The sequence below is a fragment of the Brienomyrus brachyistius genome, chromosome 13 (assembly GCF_023856365.1).
Source record: "Brienomyrus brachyistius isolate T26 chromosome 13, BBRACH_0.4, whole genome shotgun sequence".
Classification (NCBI taxonomy): domain Eukaryota; kingdom Metazoa; phylum Chordata; class Actinopteri; order Osteoglossiformes; family Mormyridae; genus Brienomyrus; species Brienomyrus brachyistius.
The window spans coordinates 25,713,139-25,735,091 of NC_064545.1; the positions used below are offsets into that span (position 1 = coordinate 25,713,139).

General features: G+C 38.6%; 1 protein-coding gene and 1 long non-coding RNA gene across 2 annotated transcripts in view; one reads left to right on the plus strand and one right to left on the minus strand.

Moving 5' to 3' along the window:
* Positions 1-14,576: 14,576 nt before the first annotated feature.
* On the minus strand, positions 14,577-20,539 carry LOC125706223 (uncharacterized). Its single transcript, XR_007381940.1, has 3 exons — positions 20,317-20,539; positions 20,043-20,125; positions 14,577-14,794 (listed from the first exon to the last, which is right to left on the minus strand). It is a non-coding gene; the product is annotated as an uncharacterized LOC125706223 (long non-coding RNA).
* Positions 20,540-20,712: 173 nt separating this feature from the next.
* LOC125706222 (teashirt homolog 3-like) overlaps positions 20,713-21,953 on the plus strand; it is a 33,581-nt gene continuing 32,340 nt past the window's right edge. Inside the window, exons 1-2 of the mRNA XM_048972804.1 lie at positions 20,713-20,913; positions 21,368-21,758. Coding sequence (XP_048828761.1) covers positions 21,719-21,758 — 40 coding nt within the window. The 5' untranslated portion in view covers positions 20,713-20,913; positions 21,368-21,718. The remainder of the gene's footprint in view (positions 20,914-21,367; positions 21,759-21,953) is intronic.

The following is a 21,953-nucleotide window of genomic DNA, read 5'->3' on the forward strand; positions in this document are numbered from 1 at the left end:
AGCACAAAAATAAATTCGACACCGCAATTTATACGTATTTGAGGGAATAAGGTGCAGGTGGATCCAATTAACATGCAAAATTCAACTTAGCATAGACCACCCTCTCCCAAAGGGTTGCTATGGCATAACACTGCAACTGCTTTCTATTTGTTTTGCAGTGTTTCATTTTGTAACCCTGGAAAATTCGACTCTCATGTTTTATTCATGAATGAAATACTGTTGGGTTCCAAAATGGGCACTGGTGATAGGTTACCTTTGGATCCCAGTTATTGCTACTTCTTCTGGATGAGTGTAGCCCTGTCCCTCACAATACTTCTGCTCATCGCAGGACACTAAACGTAACTTGGGCACGCACACCCATGCACATTGTGGCTTAACTATGGAGTGTGTGAGAGCATTTCCTGAATAACAGAACATAGATCCATAACCAAAACGGAGCAAATCTAACTCCTACTGTAGATACAGGGATGGACTAACTTTTCTGGGGGCCCCAGGCTGACTTGGGTGGGGGGGGGGCTAGGGGGGGCATTTGGACTCATTTTTGGAGCCGAAAGGGAAACAAGAGGGAATAAAAAACGGTGGAACATCAATAATATGCTAATCAGAGTGCAGGGTGCCAGTGGTAATAGTTAGCGATGAGGGTGGGGGCAGGAGTGCTGTTGGTAAAGTTCACCAAGCGGGGGGGGGGGGGGGGGGGGGTATTGTGCTGGAGGAAGATTGGCCAAATTTAAGAAGTTTATGCATTTCCCCTTTTGCTAAGGTTAGTCTTGACCTTTTACATATGTTTGTTTAATTGTGTTCCCTCCACGTCTGTTCACAATTTGTCTACCACTCTGGCAGGACAGTATGAAAGAGACTGGAGATGCAACGTTAGTCGTGTAACTTTGTGCGTTTTCTTCATCTGTTCAGCTACGTTGTGCCAGTTCTCTTGGCAGTGAAACAACCCATAGACTCCAGTGGTAAAAGAGAGTGGGGTAGTGTGAAGTCACTAAACAGGAATAGTCCATTACAGCCGGGACGGGGGGGGGGGCAACTTTGTCGATCTTGAAAGCTGTTGCTAAAAATGCAAATAACATACATGTTGCTATAATTTAAATGATCATGTTATCTTAGATCCTGAAATGTAACTTCTGGAAATGTTATGTTCATGGGGCCCCAGTTATTAAGCGCCCTGGGATCCTGCCTACCCTTGTCTTCTGGGAAACATTGCTATAGACAATTATTAGCAGGCGGCTCTAACATTAGCTGGCTCGCTCATTCATGCACTGAAGCTGCAGCCTCCAAGGAGATCCACTCTGTGATTTCTGACGTTCCAGGCTTAATGAAGCGATGTTCCACCCCTCTCCTTTGCAGGATAAGGTACATAAAGTCACTTTATGAATGATATAAGCCCCTGTGGTTCATTTATACCTTCAGTCCACAATGTATCCACATCCTGCTTTATTTCTGGCTTCTAGACAAAGTGTGTTACATTCTGCCATGTTTTAATGACCCAGCCAACCATTGAGTGTCTCAGAAAACATCATTGCTATCTACCATCACACACAAATAAAGAATTTAATGGAATTTGTGTTGATTATTGTTATGGAGTATAATAAACTTGATTTATACCATAGAATTGTTTTGAAGGTGTTTCTCAGTTTCCAGCATTATTTGGCCAGTCCTGTACTTTTTCGGCTGGCTTTGTTGCAAGCTACACAACACCCTGCTCAGTCTGCATAAATATACAGCCTGTAAACGCCTCTGTCACCCTGACAGCTTCTGAAAAATTAATTAAAACGTTTAACTGTGTATTTTGTCTCATTAACTGCTAGCTATCCTTTTTATGACATTTCAGAAGCTAATAACAAAATTGTAAATGTTAATTAATATACACTTTCGCCGAATTTCTATTTTCAATGAAATCTTTTTAATGGAAAAATGTGGACGACTTTTGCTATGAGATGATATGCTCCTTGGTATTTCAGGATGACTTTTTAGCCAAGTACATGTCAATATGAAAAATCTGATACAAGTGTTTTTGTATTCAAAGATCATAGAGCAGTGTTCATTTGAAAGCTCTATGGCATTTCGAGTGAGAGCATCATATATAAAGTTGTCATGTACTGAACCTCCTGTTGTGATGTTGAAAGGAAAGAGGAGCAGGATGAATACTTGGCGGACTTTCTGGAGTCTGGGAGATTTTTAAGCTTCTTTATTTTCACTTAGATTAAAATAAAAAAGAAGAAACCTATACTTTTAATCCGAACTCTGAGATTGATTGGTTCAGGCTGCCTGTAAATCACCTGAATCCTGACAGTTGCCTTCTTTTATAATAATCCTCATGTCAAAACAAGTGGGATAAGATACCTGCCGACCAATCACACTCTCTGCATTGCTGCTGGGTCCTGTCCTGGGGATATGAAGTGCTGGTATTTTATTACGCTTCTCATTCCACAGCAGGATGAGCCCATTGCAGCTGGGGGGGGGGGGGGGGGGACTGGAAATGGATGCAGAGACGCTGGATAGGCTAGGATAGGAATGCTTGTGTTATATGCTTTTCTGAATATGCCTGGTTATCTGGTGCGTAAGTCAATTAGCATCATTTATTACTATAATCATATCTACTGTAAGTCGTTTTCCTCGTTCAGAAATCTGATCAGATACGAAGAGGCAGAGGGATTTGTTTCAGGGACCTCCCCCTCGTCCCATGTGCCACAAAGATTTTACATAAACACAAAATAAATTTTCTTTCATAAGCTGCTGTCATGCGAATCTACCAGTCAATCAGTTCTGACAGCCTGCCTGTAGCCTCCCTGGCAAACTTCAAAAGAGTGAAAATGAAGGAGTAAGAGAGATCTGTCTCTCCCTTCAAAAAAAAACAGGTCTTTAACTTGCAGGGAACAACATTGATGAGAATGCTTTGCTGTCAGCTCAAATCTTACTGCTTAACCTTTTGTTTTGCAGAGTCTGCACAAAACCCAGGCACAGACCTGTCTTTTAATATTAATGTTAATTCCTTATCCAGGATATGCTTCCCACAGCTCAGAAATAGTGCAAAACTATACTGATTTCTGTCTGTTGACAGTACAGAAAAAAATAATACATATATTTGTCTATACCATAAGTGGTTGCCTAAGCGCAAATCTCACAGGTGAAGCAGAAAATGTGATCACATGACAGCTTTTCTGATGCCTTTGAACTGGCTTCCTGGCAAGCTGTGGAAGGACTTTAAAATGCTCCGCCTCATTTATAAAGCACTCTCCTCCTTCGTGCCTGGGTGCTATTTGTGCCCGGGGTGAACATCAAGGTGAGCATGAGCTGCAGGTTCTGTAACCTCATGCGACACAACAGATGGAGCAACAATCGAAGTCTGACCTACAATCTGCTGACCCTCAATGGCTTGTCTTACAGGGGACTTAGCACAAGACCGCTGTTCTGCTCTGAGTTCTACTTGTAATGCCTGTGCACTGGCTTATGAATTGAATAAGCTTAGCATTCTTCTGTATTAGGCAGTCAATTGACTTTATTTATAAATATTTTTAAGAATTATTGCTTCCTTTTGTGTTCTAGTTTTATTCCACTCAGGCTGTTACTACTACTTTGCATTACAACTTAGTTGTAATTGATTGCACAAGGGTCTTTCGAGATTAATGTCTACTAACCATACTGCATACAAATATTCTGACCTTACTCACCAGTTAGTTAACTCCATCTAGCTTATTCTTATTTACACTGTTCTGAAATTTTGTCCTTATGTCCTTATGTAGACAGTCCCCAGTTTCTGAACAAGATCCGTTCCATAAGGCCGCCTTTAAGTCAAATTTGTAAGCTGGAACACTAACAAAACAGTACATAATATTAATAGTAATTATTATACACTAATGATAAAAGTACGTGAGTAAGGTACTGTACTTTACTTCATTCTGACAAATCGCGGTAATATTTTCACGCACATCACAAAGTAGTGTGTGAGTTCGTTATTACAAACCATTGTATTTAACACATTTTTTTTATATAACAGGCTTAATGACAGTCTCTCTTGCTAAATATTTCCTGTATTTTTAAAATTCAAAATAATAATTGTACTGTAATTAAGATTTTAAAGATGAAAGGATACATCTGTTCATAGCAGGTTATATAGAATCCATCATATATTTCATTTCAGCAAGACACGATGATTTACTTCACCTTCCTAATTAAGCACCTGATTGTCGTGCTTGTGGTCAGATTATTAAGGCTGATGAGATGAGATTTTCCTCCATTTTCATTTATATATCATAGGCATGCATTGGTTATTTTTTGTATAAAGTACATTTTGTAATTATGTGCATTTCTTCCGCTATATAACAAAATAGAACTGATCATTTTGGAGCATCTCAGGTCACTTATGAATAGCGTAAGATCAACTTTTTAAGGTTATTCTTCCAGACTTAAGGATTCTTAATGCTAGCTTGCCCGTGGTCCTCGGCCTCAATTTCCATTAACAAGGAAAACAAATGAACTTAAGAAAGAGACTTGACAAATTCCAGATTTTAAAATGTATTTTCTATGGCTAATTGCTAACAGTGTCATTTTGTGTACAATCTGTGATTCACGGTTTCTCTTGGAGCACATAATGGGAACTCCTTATATGGGAAAATCATAGTGAATCCCACAAGGTTCAGTGAATCAATATTCTTGTGATCTGACACCATGTTATTACATGTTATGTTACTGCCTAGTTAATTTTGGAACAGAGAGGTTTTTCCCCTGTGTCTCAGAGACAAACATAGCATAATTTAGCATTAAAATTGTCAATCAGTTAGCCAGTTGTTTGGAATGTGGGAAAACACAGGGCGGGAAACTTTATTGATGGAAATGTATCTAATTTCTCCTGGAGAGACTTTAAACCGGAATCTCCTCTAATAATTCCATGTTATGAAAGTGGCACTGAACAGGGATCACTTTTCATCTCAGATGGCTGGACATAATCATTTGTCAGCTGCATTTCATGCACAGTTCATATGGTGAGGAGCAGGTAGGAGGTATATTTGCTGTATGAGGGACTGTATGCTTTCATAAATGACCTCAGTGCCTAGGAGATCAAAAGAAGGATTCTGCGAAATTCCAAGCATTTACAAGAGTATGGGCCGTGTGTGCTGTTCATTAAAAGGCTTGCAACATTACTAAAAATGATAAAATCAGTAGTTGTTGGTTGCATTCTGGAGATATTTTATAAAAGTTTTGGTGTTTTAGTACAGTTTATTTTGATAGCCTTTTTTGAAATCTTTGTTTTGGGCACAATTCTTCGTAATAGAAAAGGCCACGCCCACATCTACCAGGTCATCAGCTCCACCCTGGTCTAGTTCCCATTTATTTGCCTGCTTCTTAGTGGTCTGCATGCTGTCCATTGGCTAATTCTCATTATATTTCATTTTTTCCCTTGTTCTTATTTGTATTTTCCTGTATATGTGATCACATGTGGCCAAATAAATTAAGGAGACGAAACTGAGGTGGACTTCAGTGTGCCACTGATCACCATAGAAAACTAATAAATAACAATAAGCTTTTTTTGACATTTATGAATCAAGAAATTGTAATAAAAATCTAAAATTTGATATTTAAATTTCAAACAGTGGTGAAATTGCTTGATAGGAGACTCTAGTATACCTTGCCCCCCCCCCCCCCCCCCAACACCCACACATACACACACAGGAGGAAATGGAAAATACACCGGCCAAAACAGAAGAATTACAGAACTTTCATTTTTGGGTCACCAAGGCTCCAGATATACAACCATAAATGAATGGAAATCCTTATAACCTGCAGCCCAGTAAATGAATGACTTTGGAATTAAAGATGGAATGTTCTGGGCCTCGGTCAGCCCTTCGGCTCTTTGAGTTAAACCTCGAAAGAAAGATATATATGGAGAAAAGGCAATCATACCTCGCAAAGAGCAGGGTGTTGGATGGTTAATGCTATAGTGCTGCTTTTCTTTCACTGGTCCTAGAGTTCCGTGTTAATGTTAAGGTCAGTTGCATCATGAACTAAGGGTCAAAACACCTTAGATAAACACCTGGTTACCTCTGCCGGGTGGGTGACAAATGGTCAGAAGTAAATGTTTCTAGACGTTGCAAAGAAATTGATAACTGAGCAGGTCACTTTGAACCAGTGTTAAACCCCACTGAGGGCCTGGGCAGTCGGTCAGTACAGATTGAAAGGTAGCAAGGATAAGAAATGACGCCCATATGCAACAACAGTATAAGATCCACCTCTAATACTGATATAATATATTTGAAATTAACCTGTTTGTTGATCTGTTGGGAGGCCTCTTATAAGGAATGTTTAAGAACAGATTATATTGGATCAGCTTCCGGGATAGGCTCCGGACCCCCCGCGACCCAGTAGGATAAGCGGTTTGGAAAATGGATGGATGGATGGATGGATCAAAGACTGAATTTAAAGGCTTATAAAAAGAAATTGAAGCTCTGCGTACAAAACACACAGTGAAATATCCAGTCTAGTTGAGTCAGCAGCCTCACTAAAGACTGTTGGTCTGACACTGAGAAACCTGTTGAAATTGTCTCCACTTCTGTCTTGTACGGCACCCTGGTTAATAGTTCACTGTGACCTTTAGAACAATTTCTCCTTGCCAGATTCACATTATCAGTTGTGTGTCAGAGGATTCATACTGTACCACTTTCATTGTAATCTTAACCCTTTAGAAACATTTAGAAAAGTCGAGGAAGGAAGCAGTCGTGTTGGTTATGCTTTGCTGTACTGTTTACTGTTTACTGAGTGAACAGCACAGATCCCATTTGTTGTAATGCGTTTATTTATTAATTCAGTGCAATTCGTGCAGCCATACCCAAACACCCAGAAGTGAATTCAAGAGATATGTTTGGGGGGGAATGATGGGTCACAGCATCATTGACACAGAATCTGAGTCACCCACAAAAATGATGAAACAAAAAAAGACAAATAAGATTCAGGAGAAGCTCCATTAACTGAGTGCCTTGTGATGACAGATGTCTTACAATGACTAGCAAGCACATGAACAGTTTTGGACTTTTGATAAACCTTTTTGACAAAACATGCTGGACAACAGATTCCATGGTAATTGATAGAGTAAAACTTGTAGGGTAGCAACTCAGTTACTACTCAAGTACAAACCATGAACCTCCTTCGGTTGGTTGGACCCACCTCCAATGCAATCTGATTGGTTATCTCTCTCAACCATTTCTCCTTCTGCCCTCAGAACATTTTTGTGTAAGCAAAACTCTCATGAGCATTGAAGTATATTAAATGCATGACATATATGAACCATTATGATTGATTAATGATGAAGCAACACGGGATCAGTACATAACTAAGACTGATTTTCTGGTTAAGTGATACATTAAGTAAGAGTAAACATTATTTGTGCCCCCTCAAGTAAAAGTGGTACTATTTGTAGTATTAGGTCCACGTGCGATGATGGTACAAGAAATGTACATGGGGTATCTGAACCAATAAAGAAATTATATCACCAAAGATGAAATAGCCCTTTCGGTTATTCACTCTCAGCTTGTGCATGTACTGTTTGATCCACACCACTGTGAGATACACCCTGAAATTACTTTCAGACAGGGGGTTTGTTCCTTTACTATAAACCTGCCATACTTGACAATACAGTTCATGTCAAGCCCAGCGGGTTAATGGAAAATGCGATATTATGTCTAATACTGGAGAATAAATTTTTATTGATTGAATAAAGGTTGAATTCATTATTAGGCTCCTTCCATTTTTAACAACTACTGCTGACCTTTTTGGTTCTTATGGATGGGATCAAATCAGATTTTTCCCAACACTGATTTGATTATCTCTCACAAATCTGTGAGTGCAGCACAAAGGTTAGGCCTTTGGTAACACCGTGTCGAAGAGGGAGGGGGTTTCCGTCCTGAAGAGAAGCCACGAAGATCCGTGTCCAAATGGGCTCCGTGAGCACTGTGTGAGCTGAGAAGTGCTGCGCCCAGGAGGGGGCTGGGATCGCAGCAGCCTAAACTCTGTCACCGTGCTCCCAGCTGGCCATTACTGACTCAGCCATAGGCTGATGGATACAGAGGCACTGCAATGAATGGGCACTGGGCGTTTCTTACAGTTTGTGTTTAGGTTAATGTTTTGAGTCTCCTCTATAACACCAACTGTCTTACTGTATATTCAGTTTTTCTCAGTGAATTTATCAAAAGCTTTAACTCAGCATTTACTCAGGGAGTTCAGGGTTTGAACATTACTGGTGTGTGTGTCTGGATTAGGTTTATATTGCATAGTGGGCACCAAATGTCCCTCACAATGTAATAAAAACCTGTTGCTTTGACATTGCTGGGATAATTTTTCAGGTCCCCACAAAGATCTGTGAATGTAATCAAAAAACTAAAAATGCCAAAAGTCTCGTATTTTGTTTGGTTACTTACGGTTAAGGTCAGGGCTGGGTGGGGGTTAAGGTTGCCATTTTGGGATTAGGGTTATGCCCTTAAAAATGAATAGAGAGTCCCCACAAAGATATAATTACAAACCAGTGTGTGTGTACATAGGCATCAGAAAGTAATGTGGTCATAAGTTTCTTGTTACCAATCTGAAACTAGAACTAACACTGATTAAGGTCCTTTAAAGTTAATATGTTTATATATATAAAATAGCATTTTAACAGAACCTAAGTTCTGGCCCTGAAATGAAATGAAAAAACAATGAAAGGGCTCAGTTGCATATTTAATAAATTCCAGATTGGGTTTCACATCTGCATTGTATTAAGCCATGACTTCTGGATTATTTTATTTATTCAAAAACCATTGTTGAAATGTATCCTCTTGGAAGTACACTAGGAAGTAACTTATTGTGCAAAACGTGACAATAAGTCATAGCAACTTAGAAATGACATTTATATGAAAAATCCTGGTATAAGTTTCTAACCACAGCTTGAAAGGTGCCCTCCATAATATCCAGGAGTGTTAACTGGAACATGGATGTTCCAAAGGGTTTAATGTAACTGCCCTGATTTTCTGTTTTTGACTAATTTCCCCTATCATTCGCGCACCAGGGAAGTACCTCTAACCCTTAACAATGAACGATGTCATCATCAGCTTGTTTACAAAGAGGAGAGATGAACGTGGTCACACAGCTGTGTCTCTGCTGCCCTTAGAAATAGGTGCTGCCAAAATTGGTCTGTTCCCAGGAATTGGGGCAAACAAGATCAAATATTCCTTACAGCTGCCAGACTTTGTAAGGTCCGACCGCAGTGAATGTAAGGACCAACCCTATAACCCAGTATTTCCCAGTCCGGTCCTCTAGGACTCCAGACATTCCACGTTTAAGTTCACTTACCGGGAGCCAGGAGGGAGCAAAAATGTGGCCTGTCTGGCAGGGAACTCGGAGGCAGCAAAAACGTGGACTGACTGTGGGTGCCTGAGCGCTGAATTAGGAAACACTGCTATAAACTAACATTCCCCACAAAATCTCAAGAGTCTGTAATGTCCCAGTTAAGCAGTTCAGTAATATTTTCAAATAACTGATTTGTGGTTAATATGTGCATGATAACATCTTCCAAATTTTGCCAAAATAAAGCAAAATGTCCTTGTCTCAGTAATTAAAAGGTAAGTCTGCCAGAAGCAAAGTTTTGACCAAATTCAATATAATTTTAGGGTTAAAATTTGAATTATTTTGTACAGTTAGAATATTGTTGTAGATGATGGGCCAACTCATATGCTGAAATATCATAATGCTTTTATTTACTCTTTGTGATTCATTTAGATGACAAATAGTATCACAAAGGTATACTGTTCCTCAAATGCTACTGCTCACACAGAACATACAACCTTCCCTGTAACCACAACAGACTGCAGTTGCCAAGGCTTTTTAAATATCAAAATATTTACTATATTTTGCATCTGATGCAGTGATTGTACATACTAATGGAATAAAAATACAAATTTACCTGACACTCAATCACACTGAGCGCCACATTAGAAAAGAATTGTAATGTCCATACTTTGAAGCATTATTTTTTATTGAAGCAATTAAAACCTGATCACACAGTGCAAGAGACTGACTGCATTTATTATTCTTCATATCAAAGGGCTGAATAAAAGTCATACGAAGCAGGCTGAGCTCTTGTCTGTCAGCCAGCAAGTGTGTTAGCTTTGTAAAAGAGTTTTATGATGATGAAAACCACATGCATTGACAATGAAAAAAGTTTAAGCATTTGCACAACTAGCAGATGAGCTATGTACACATGGCTGTTAGCTTAAATTAGCTTAAGTGCTGAGGCCAGATTTTGTGGCAATGCCTACATACTAATACATTACTCATTACATTACTACCCAGCTTCTGTTCTTTAACTCTTATTGATCACTTTATGAATAATAATAGACAAAGACATATACAGCCTTTAAGATATTTTTTACAGATTTCCAAAACAAATAACGGTCCGTTACACATCTCTGCAAATCAGATGCTGCAACATCACACACTGTAATTGATTAACAGGACTGGTGGTCATGTGGAATCCACACAGCAGGCCTTTAAGAGCTTAAAGAGTGAAATAAAAAGGCATATTTGAAATAAAAATTGAAGTGGTAAAAGTACGATTCAGCGGTAGAATAACCACATCATGTTTTTGTCTCTCGTGTTGTACATTTTGAAAATTGAATTTCGGCGTCACATCTACGTGTTATGTGAAGAGCTTGCTTGGATTTGAGGCCTGATTCCAACAGCCACACCCAGCACTTTGATACTGGCGAGAGCACTGTAATCCTGAAGGCGTCTGAAAAGCTGTAGAAAACAAAGACGGAAGCGTAATGTATTTCTTATGTACCTCCTCCTTGCCTGTCATGTACTTGCCCATGAACAGCTAACAGCTGGAAGAACTGAGAAAGTTTTATGACATTGGTTTAAGGCAGAAGCTGAGTGAAATTTCTGCCTCCTCCAATCAAGAGAGGGGGCAACATATGATGAAATTATACCTGCAGCTATTACTGACTCATCGCACTGTTATACTGTCTGCAAAACTCTCTCTGACACTCACTGCGACATCTTCTTGCCCTGGTGCTTCACTGACTAAGTCCCTTTACTAATTTAGGAAGCTAAAAATAAAAGCCAAAGGATACAATATTTAGAAACTTTTCATTGTTATACTGTGCATGTCATGATGTACGAGGCGAGATCATTCTGACACTTGATTTCCTCTGCAAAGTAAATTCCTGTCACAGTTTCTCCTTGCTGTGCTCAGCCAACACTTCTCGGAGATCCCCAGAGCGCCTTTGCTCCTCCTCAGAGCGCCTTTGCTCCTCCTCAGAGCGCCTTTGCTCCTCCTCAGAGCGCCTTTGCTCCTCCCCAGAGCGCCTTTGCTCCTCCCCAGAGTGCCTTTGCTCCTCCCCAGAGCGCCTTTGCTCCTCCCCAGAGTGCCTTTGCTCCTCCCCAGAGTGCCTTTGCTCCTCCCCAGAGCGCCTTTGCTCCTCCCCAGAGTGCCTTTGCTCCTCCCCAGAGCGCCTTTGCTCCTCCCCATGTCAGCCTGCTTATTGACCTCTGATCTTCTCACTTCCCTTTTTCAATTGTGCGCTGAGACACACACACACACACACAGGTTTGTAATTATATCTTTGTGGGGACTCTCCATTCATGTCTATGGGCATAACCCTAATCCCAACTATGACAACCATACCCTCTACTCAGCCCTAACCTTAACTATAAGTAACCAAGCAAAACAAAATACTTGTGGCATTTTTACGTTTTTGATGCATTCACACATTTGTTTTTTTTATTAGGATTTTATTGTGCGGACTTGAAAAATGTCCCTAGAAAGTTTTTGATCTCACACACACACACACACACACACACACACCAACCAACCAACCCAGTACAAGGATATTAGTGGCTCTTAAGATCAGGGATTTTCTGATTTACCCCCAGCTGAGCTGGTCATCCATGAACGACAAAAGAAAAACAGAGAGTTAATAAGATCACTTAGCAATCAAGCCTCTTTTTAAAATTTGGTTTGTCACGTTGGTGTCAAAAGTATTTACAGATAAAGATTAGAAAACATCTGTGAAATACCAGCTCTAAGGCACTGATAAAACACAAAAGCTAATATAATATTGGATTTAAAGAAAAAAATAGTGATGCAAAGTAAAAGATTATACAGAGGAGAAATGATGCGACTCGGAAAGCATTTCCTATTCTCCAAATACATTTCCCTCTAAATTAGATATAAAACAGATTTCTGGGGACATTAAGTATGTATCTGCCGATGAGTATTATTAATAATCTGGACAGACAGAAAACATAGAGGAAACGCTGAGAATTTGTCAGGTTTGATCACATCTCTCCCTCACTCTGCCCAGTAATCACTGGGCTGCAGAGACGACTCCAGGGCCGCGGGACATGCAGCCTCAGAGCCATGCAGAAGCACGTGCTTGTTTCAGCCTCCAGGTCGGCTTAATGCCACGCGATGGATCTGAACCACGGTGGACAGATTTCTGCATGAATGGTGTGGCAACTTTCACAGGACTGTTACGCACGCCTGCGTTAGTCCTGAACTCTCCAGCTTTTGATCTTTATCCCATCATTAATATAAACCATTATCCAGAAGACAAACAAAACCTCCGCTACTTTATTATTATTGCTTCTATTAATATCCTAAACTATGTGGCCTGGATGCTATTTAGAATGTCAAACCACACATAGCTTGCATGTGCCAACTTTCATTAACACTGTGTCCATTTCTATGCAATATCTCATTTAAAATCTCATCCTCAGCAAGACTTCTGTACGATTTTAGTAAATGTTCAATACATACATATTCAGATTTATATATTCTAGTTTTTTGATGTAAGCGCTTTGTACCATGACTTCAGGACCAGTATCTGCAATAATTATATATAGCCTGATTTGTGGTCCTAAATTCAAATAATTTTAGAATCTGCGTCTGTTAGATACATGCCTTGATTTGGGGTCCTAAGTTTAAATTCTGTCTTTATTACTCACTAATTTTCATACATGATGCATTGTAGGATAGGAGGTGAGCAAAAATGCAAATTTGGGTAGTGCACTAAAGACATTGCGTGAATGACTCAGAAGGCAGCACTAACAGGAAGCATCAAGCCTAACTTATTCAAAGTGAGACAAGTGAAAAGCATGACAGCATAACAAACACATTCTGTTTTGAGTTGCATTACCTTAGGCAACCCCGATAAACCTGCAGAGAAAACTTATGACTATTTTTTCCCTAGGTAATCCGATGGCACCATAAAAAAAGTAGGTTTGCTTAAAATTTAGAAAGGTTTACCGCACTTTTATAACAACAGACACTGTTGTGTCAAGAGTTGGCGTTGTCAAAATGCACTTTGTGAAGTGGTCGGACAAACTCTTCCATTTTACTTATTTAATCAGCTTCTGAGAACAGAGATGGACTTAAAACAAAAGAAAGGTTCATTATTCATTATATCTTTCATACATTCTTGTAAATGATGTTTCTATCTATGTATTTAGAGCTGCATTTGACATCCTCATTAGAATGAGCAGCTGAGTCTTTTTAAAGCAACAGTAAGATCAGAAGCGAAGAGCTGGAGGGGAAGATGCAGTAAAAAGCCCTCAGTGTCATAACACATCACTCGACGTTTGTTTAGCGTCTTATCATTTTGAGAGCAGATGACATTTCTGCCTGTTGTAAACGCTTCTATGATGCCAAATTGCACCCCTTTATAATGAGAGTCTTGCACTTGGCAGCATATCCCATAATCAGATAAATTAGTGGTACATCACTCCTAAGAACGCAGACTGATGGGGGAACTGAGGTGTGACGCTCTCCTCTTAGGCTTTGCTGAGAAATTCCTTTACGTATCATGAACAGTAAAAAGCTCCCTAACCCAACCAAGACTGTGTTGCAATCCAGCACCACAGCCAGTATGTGAAGCAAACTTCTGTCCTACATCGTCTTTGTTTTCCCTTCTCACCTTTATTCGTTTTAGTCCTCAAGATCAGTTAATGTTCATTGTTCTAAATATTACTATTGTTTCTTTCTGTTTTTTTTGCTATCAATATTGTAAATTCGTCCACTCCCCATGCAGATGCCTCCCTCAACAATAATCGCTCTCATTGTTTTAGCAGGGAACTGTTCAAAGATGTTGACAATGGAAAATGAAATTATAACACATTTCCACTGAGTCCACACTTCCACTCAGGCATCGGTTTGGGAAAGTCATGAATATGTAATAACAACTAATAGTATAATGACAGCTACTCTTCATAAACTCAAGCATCCCATGCAGGGAAAAAGGTTTGGCGCTCAGAAGGCAAACCGATCTACGCATTTGATAACAGAAAAAAATTGCTTGCATTATGAAAGTTCCTGCTATTTTCCTGTTGTCGGTTTCTTCTTGATGAAAACATTATTTCCAGTCTTGGTGGTTCAGACCTGAATGATATATGAGAAGCGGAATCTTTACTCACAGCTGCTGTTCATTAGTGGTAATACCAGAGATATACAATATATCTCTTGGTTAGATATACCATAAATCCCTTCTTCTCTGCGACATGTACCCCTTCTATACAATCTATACCGCACTCATATGACCATATGTGGTCCTGCCGCCGACTTACAAAAGCTTTTTTTTTGGTCTTTTAAAAATTTTCTTTTAGTACATGACTTCATCATGGAATTAAAACACACATGCACGCGCAATGAAATGAATGTAATAAATATAAACACTCCTCCCTTGCTACACTTTTCCGGTGACTGTCTTTTTTCCGTTACTTTGAAGAGTTCTTATACAAGTAGACATCTCGTCATTTAGCGTTATTCCTGAAAGAAACAGAGAAACATGCAATTAAATCTCTGATTTTTTTTTATTTTGACAAACACATAGCAATATAAAACATCACATCCACTTTCATTTCTGATGAGTTGGGTGCATTTTTGTAACTTTGAACATCAAATTTCATTTGCTGTGAAATAGCAAATATCTGCATGCATAATCAATAACACCTGGTCAGTTCAATCTGGTTATGTAATGTATGCTTATATATGCTTAACTGTACATTCCTTAATAGCAATTTCAATGAAATGCAAACATGAGAATCAGACCATAACAGAACCTCCTTCCTTCTACCATATAAATTTTCAATAAGACTCCAATAGAATGTCATCTGGTTACAGGGGTTGTTGGACATCTGTACTTGGCCAGTTCTCTTATTGGTATATCAGTTTGGATTAGAAAAGAAAGCAGCTGTACAGAATATTTAAAACAAGTTATAAGATCTTCCAGTATGTCTGCTATTGCTAGACAGTAGTCTGAAATAATGAAACTATTGGCACCGCCAATATCTGCTGCATGTTACCATTTGCTTATAGGTTATTGCCTATATTTATGCCGACAGGGGTGTGGTTTGACCTATAAGTGGCCTTAAAGTCCAAAAATCAGTCTTAAATGAAGACTGCCTACATACGATGCCAGAGTCTGCAAAAATGCAACCGAAGTTAAAACTGATAAGTAAATCTACGTAGCATTTAGTGAATCTAAACATTGGCCAATCTTATTCTCGCCCTCTGGTCTACAACGAATCACACTCAGGTGTTTCATTCAACTCCAATGCGAATTAGTTGCAGCGCGAATTTCAACAATTGTAAAAACATATAAACAAAGAAACAGAAACGAATGCATAATGTTACATAATGATCAGGTAAACGACGACTAACAAATCGTTAACAATGACACTTCAGACTCAACAGCAACTTCCATCCAACTTCAATGCAAATTTTCGGTTACTCGCTATACGCATTTAATCCCGAGATCATAAAACTTTATTAGCCTATAGTTATTTGTCCATTAATTTGCATGGCGTTTATTGTTGTGAAACATAACACAAAATTACTTCTCGCGACCCTGAATAGAACAAGCGGTTACTAAAAATGGATGGATGGATTAACACAATTACTTCAGGGCAAATCAAATTGGAGTAGGTCAGATACAAAAGTGCCTCGTTTTAAACTTGCAGTGCAATGTATTTACGTAATTTATGATTGAAAAACTATTTTGCAACATATCAAAAAAGTTTAGCTTAGACCACCTCATCAATGCGCGGCTACATCTAAATAACTTACTCAGACTTAGGTCCTCCTACGCCGTTCGGCGCATTGGGCGGCAAACTGTGTCCAGCGCATTCAACATCTAAATAATAATCACGTACAATTAACTTTTAATTTGAAGACTTTTGGGGGGATTTGGTGTTTAGGACTCATAATTAACACAATTTAATACGGATTGTTCTCTGGTGCAATAGGAATAAATGAACAATGTATGGATCTCATACCCTAAGTAGGCCTAAATGTTACTCCCTCCTTGTTAAATATGGACGAGCTGTTCAGTACCACCCTAATTTAGGCTTTACTGAACCCCGTTTGTACCCTGCATTAACAATTAAACTATTCCTACTTCTTATCTGCTCAATTGATAGTCTAAAGTTATCAGTCGGTACTAATGCAGAGGATAGATTTGTGGCATACACAAAGGCAAAACAAAACCCGCGTATCTTTATGGAAACCCCTCATATTTATGATCATGTTTCAGTCAACCATAATAAAGAAAAAAGGGCCGCTCGACACAGCAACCTTTCAGTGCGGAATGTTTGCGTTCTGCATGTACTTCGCATTGGCCTACACGTATTGGTATACGTATAACGACAGGATGATAATCTTTATACTTGGTTAATTCCGTTAAGCAGTATTAAACTAGACAGCTTTGAGTGTCCCGAAGATGTTGATGTACTTCACTAATGCGTATTATTATTATTATTATTATTATTATTAATAATAATAATAGTAAATAATAATAATAATGGTGATGATGATAATGTTTTAAATGGTAGATAATACTGATTCATTTGGTTAACATTGGCATATGTCATTTCCAGGAAAATGTGTTTGAGCATGAAGAATATGCTACATGTGTGTAAAAAATAAAAATAAATGAAAATTAAAGACAAGGAAATACTGGAGACCAAAACAACTTGATTAGCTGTGCTACTGATAAAAATTTACAGCGTGTAGTGAGAAAGTGTTTTAGATTAAAAGGTAATACTAATACCATGTTAGATACGGGAGTGCCGTAAAGTCAAACTTTGCATAAAAAGGGAATTTAAAAGTATAGCAGAACAATTCAATTAATACAGTTATTAAAAATTGAATACTATCAATTTTCGTGGTATGAAATTACAATTGTACGAATATAATTTAAAAGCAATTTCGTCTAAATATTGGTCTATATACTACTTGAGAATGTGTATAATATATATGAAATAAACAGTTGAATAACGCTTAAAAATGCTCAACCTATTTCCAAAATAAAATCAACAAAAAACAAAAAATACAAAATCTAACACAGTTTCGAAAAAGTAGGAAGCGAGGATAAACAAGCTCGCGATTATTACCGGATTTTACCGAAGTGTAAGAGATCCAGTATAAATTTTTAGCCTTTAATAGAGGTTAAAAAAGAAATAGCTATTATAAAAACTATTTTTCATTAAAACAAATCCTCTGGAAACTTGTATAAGTACAATTTCACTAATAATCGTTAACTAAAACATTAACTAGGAATATTCATCTATTTCTACAACATTACTTTTATCTGCATTTTTATCTGCAACTGTAGCATCTCAAGTTAAGAATAACGAAGTGATCGCACGTTATTGACAAGGAAAATGCTGGCTGCCCCAAATCAGTTCGCCTTCTCTCCCACCCCCTCTCTCTCTCTCTGTCCTCACCCCCCCCCCCCCCTCGCCCCACTCTCGCCTCTTAGGTGAAAGAATGCAATATTTGCATTAACATTTCGTTGCATTTTATAATCAAAACACGGAAGATAATAACATCCGTATACAACATGTAAAATAACATGAACAATAGTAATTCTGTGGGAAATAGTTTTTCAAGATTTGAGAGATCTGCTTAATAGCGTTGGCCATCATCATCATCATCATCCTCATCATCATCATCGTCATTATTATTATTATTAAGTACACCAAGCAATTAGTGTTGTATCGGCTAAATAAGCGTAAATAGCCAACATAACGCACGCTGCCTTTCTAATTTCATGAATTAAAGAATCTCATTCTTTAGTACCGTAGAATTTCCTCATGGTAGATTTTCTTTGAATATGCATGAGCAATTTGAAGGCTCTCCAAGCGTGGTAGTATTTATATATAGCGAACTTAAAACATATAAACATATATGCAAATGAACACATGCATGTAACAAAACAGTAAATCTTTCCTAACTGTACTGTACTGCCTCGGAAATTTATGTACAAACAAATAAATTCATGCACAAAATAAAACGAATTTTTGTGTTGGTTTGCAATATAGTGTTCCTAAAAGTTAAAAACTCTATACATTATATAGGTTTTACGCTTCTTCCACCTACACCATTTTGGTTGTAACGGCAGTATATTCCCATTTGTGTCTTAATGGCAAATAAGGTCGAATGTAATTTATAATAACATATACAGGATACGACCTCAATGCACGTAATTAAAATAAGGGTACTAATTATACGATGCGTCTCAACCACCCATTCAAAATGCAGGACCTTGAACTGAATTTGAAGTGAAATTACGTTATTCATAGTTCGAATTGTGATTTTCTATAACTTTAGTACTATAACAATAACAATAATAATAATAATAATAATAATAATAATAATAATAATAATACCAGTGTCTTATTTCAGGTTTGTTTTAAAAGAACTTACCTGAACAAACCTGAGACTTGCAATACTTTCTATTTGAAACGAGCCCAGTCTTTATGAATCAAACTTTACACTTTTGTCAGTTCCGCACCAATACATATGTACATACTGACAAATTCTACTTTGGAGTAATACTCCTATCGTCAGCAAATCAACAGAACCGGGCAGGTATTTTTTAAGATTAGTAAGTGACTTCAAACAATTTATTAATATGTATAAAATATTATTCCTTCGTTGTTTCTCTTGCCCTTCTCTGTTTGTGTGTTCCGCTTATTATAGCACACTTATATTAACAGGCACACGTATATGAACTGACAATGCAGCAAGTAGCCTAAACGACAGCCTTTATGCAAAAGCGTAGTATTGTCCTTCCCTGTATTTCATGAGAAGCGAGTGGCGCTTGTTTGTTAGAAAAAGTAATAGCAGGCGTCAGTGGCTGGATGGAATCGGGACTTTGACGCGCTCAGACTGTATCCAGTGCAAAGTAAAAGTCTAGTTACAGCGTTTTTAAAAAATGAATTTGCTTGATTTTTGTACATTTTCTTAGTAGATGCGGTGTGCTGTTAACATTTATTTATGACGGTATAGTAAAGGATGCGTAAATATAGGCTGTAATCATAACCTGTAAGATGTAATTATTTGCTGTTATGTGTATGCATAACATACATCTTTGGGTCGAATGCGGAGAGAACCTCTTCTCAATAATATACCTCGTTCAGTGCGTTGTACAGAAAACATAACTCCGATATAAAGCAATATACGTAAGTTCATCTAAAATATCAGAGAGACTGCAGACAGACAGGCAATACGCTCTCTGCTAAAAGTAAGTTTTTTAGGACCATCAACCATTCCACTTATAGTTCAGGAAAAACGTTTAAATACCCCATTTCCTAATACTACGCATATGGGCTTTCATAGATCTTAAACTGGTTCGCAACGATTATATATGGACGTTCTCCGTCTCAGTTATGTCTGGGTATTATAGACCTCGCAATAAGCAGCGATCGTGACACTGATGGATGCGCTAATGGTTAGACGGACAGATGTTTGGGCGGATCTAACGGAATGCGATGCTCTTGCGACGAGATTGGATTTAAAAATTGCGAATCAGTAAAAAGTCAGCTCTGTTTTTCATTCCCACGCAAGCTGGCACACAGATCGGATACTCGGCTCGCTTCGAGAAGCTCCGTATCACTTTCCTGTCTTTGGTTCCTCCTGTACCCAGATAAGCGAGTGAAAGAAGAGACCACAAGCATGGCACTGACATGGAATTGAATACATTTGGCAGCAGAATAGGTATTTGACAACTCACCATTTTCTTGTTTTCAAGTAATATTTTTTGCCCCTTCGCTGTAGCATTTCCAGCAGATATCGGGCGATATTGCGTTTTGAAATCTGAAAAATACGGACAATTTATCCATTTTTCTTTAAAAAAGAAGCTATTTAGATTTTCCTGTCACTTGATTAGAAAAGGAAAAAAAGAAGCGGTGGACTACATACACGTCTAAACATTGCATTAAACTGTGAAGCACTTCGAATGGTCCCGTAATCTTGAGGTTGGGACACGTGGAGAATTTTGATCTTACCGTTAAAAAGTAAGAGCGCGTTCCCCCTCCGTAATAAGAAAAAAAGGAGATAATTGCAACGCAATTTGTGCTTTACTGGTTTGAAGTGAAGAAGGCAAGGAAAGAGCTTTTTATTTGCAGCTGCTATCTTAAATACCTACTGTGAGTCACACAAAGGAGAAAAGTGTGATTAGCAGCCAAGAAAGTGTTTGGCAATAGCTGCTGATCCATGTTCAAAGAGCAGCTGAAACACAGTAAGAGTCCATCCCCTCCTTCTGATGTACATTATTACAACAAGGGACACCCAATCAAGCACGTATCTCATCGATTCTCGCCGCTCTCCATGGATTTAGTGCATCCCTTTGGAAAAAATATCAACCTAAATGAGTGCGTGAGAGACAATTCCACCCATTTCCTGCAAAATCTGTCTTTTCTCCCGCGCATCTGAAAAGGACTCAGGAAAAAAACGTGTTGAACTCGGAGGACGCGTGGAATCATTCGGCAAGATATTTACACAATGGTGTTAGAAAAGTATAGATCCTATCCGGCAACATTTTCAATAGCTTTTTAATTCTGGGACCATTTCTTAATGGATACTGCAGATAAACGACCGATTAAGTAAGCATAGTATTCTTTTAATATTAATATTATAATTTTGTATATTGTACTTTTCTTTTATGAATAACATTTTTTCCTATTATTACTATAATTTTCACTTTACATAAACGGTACGTGTACTTTTATTTACATTTTTACATAGATATGCATTGATTTATTCTAATTTCAAGGTCTTTCGTGAATGGGAAAAACACAAATTTCCAGATAAAAAAAAAATTCAGATGGATTTCTCCGAGAGCCACGCACAGAAATGATAAGACGGTTTTTGTCCACAGAGTTAGCGAAGTAGTCGCTGTTATTCCGCGTTATTCTCGCGGTTGGGAAGGACTGCACGGTGCCCCCCTTGACGGTTTTGCTGGCGGACCGTTTCGGGGTGAAGGAGTTAACGTGACAGTGTTTGATGTTTGCCCTGTTTGCGGACTTTGAGTGACGCCATCATCTCCTTTTCCTTTAGCTTGCCTGTTGCAGCTCCCACCGAGGACTGAGGATCGCACTCAGGCTCAAGGTTTTTTTTTTTTTTGTTTTTTCTTTTCTTCCCCTCCACTGTTCCTGCTCGTCTGCCCACTGTGATATCAGAGTCGAGCTTGGGGGGGGGGAAGAAATCCGCTCTTTTCTTCATATCTATCCTTTTTTCTCCACTATCTGTCTTTTTTTTTTTTTTGAAAACTGCCGATCTATTTCAAACCCCCCCCCAAAAGCGCCTTCGGGTTTATCGTGCATGAAAGCACAGAAATCAAAGAGGAGCGGAGCAGCTCAGTATCTCCGGAGCTAAAAAAGAAAACTCTTCAGAGATCCGACACCAAGCATGCCGCGGAGGAAACAGCAAGCGCCCCGGCGCGCAGCAGGTACGTCGGCGCACATTTCCACCTCCTACCCCCCCGCTTTTATATTTTTATTTATCATTACTGGCTGCGGGAATCGCCTTGCTTTCGGCCGCATGTTTTTACTGTACAAGCGAATCGTCGTGTACGTATTGCTGGGAAAGGGATGTTGACTGTATTAAGTTATTGTTTTTCGGTTTCCCTTGCTGGGAAATTCGT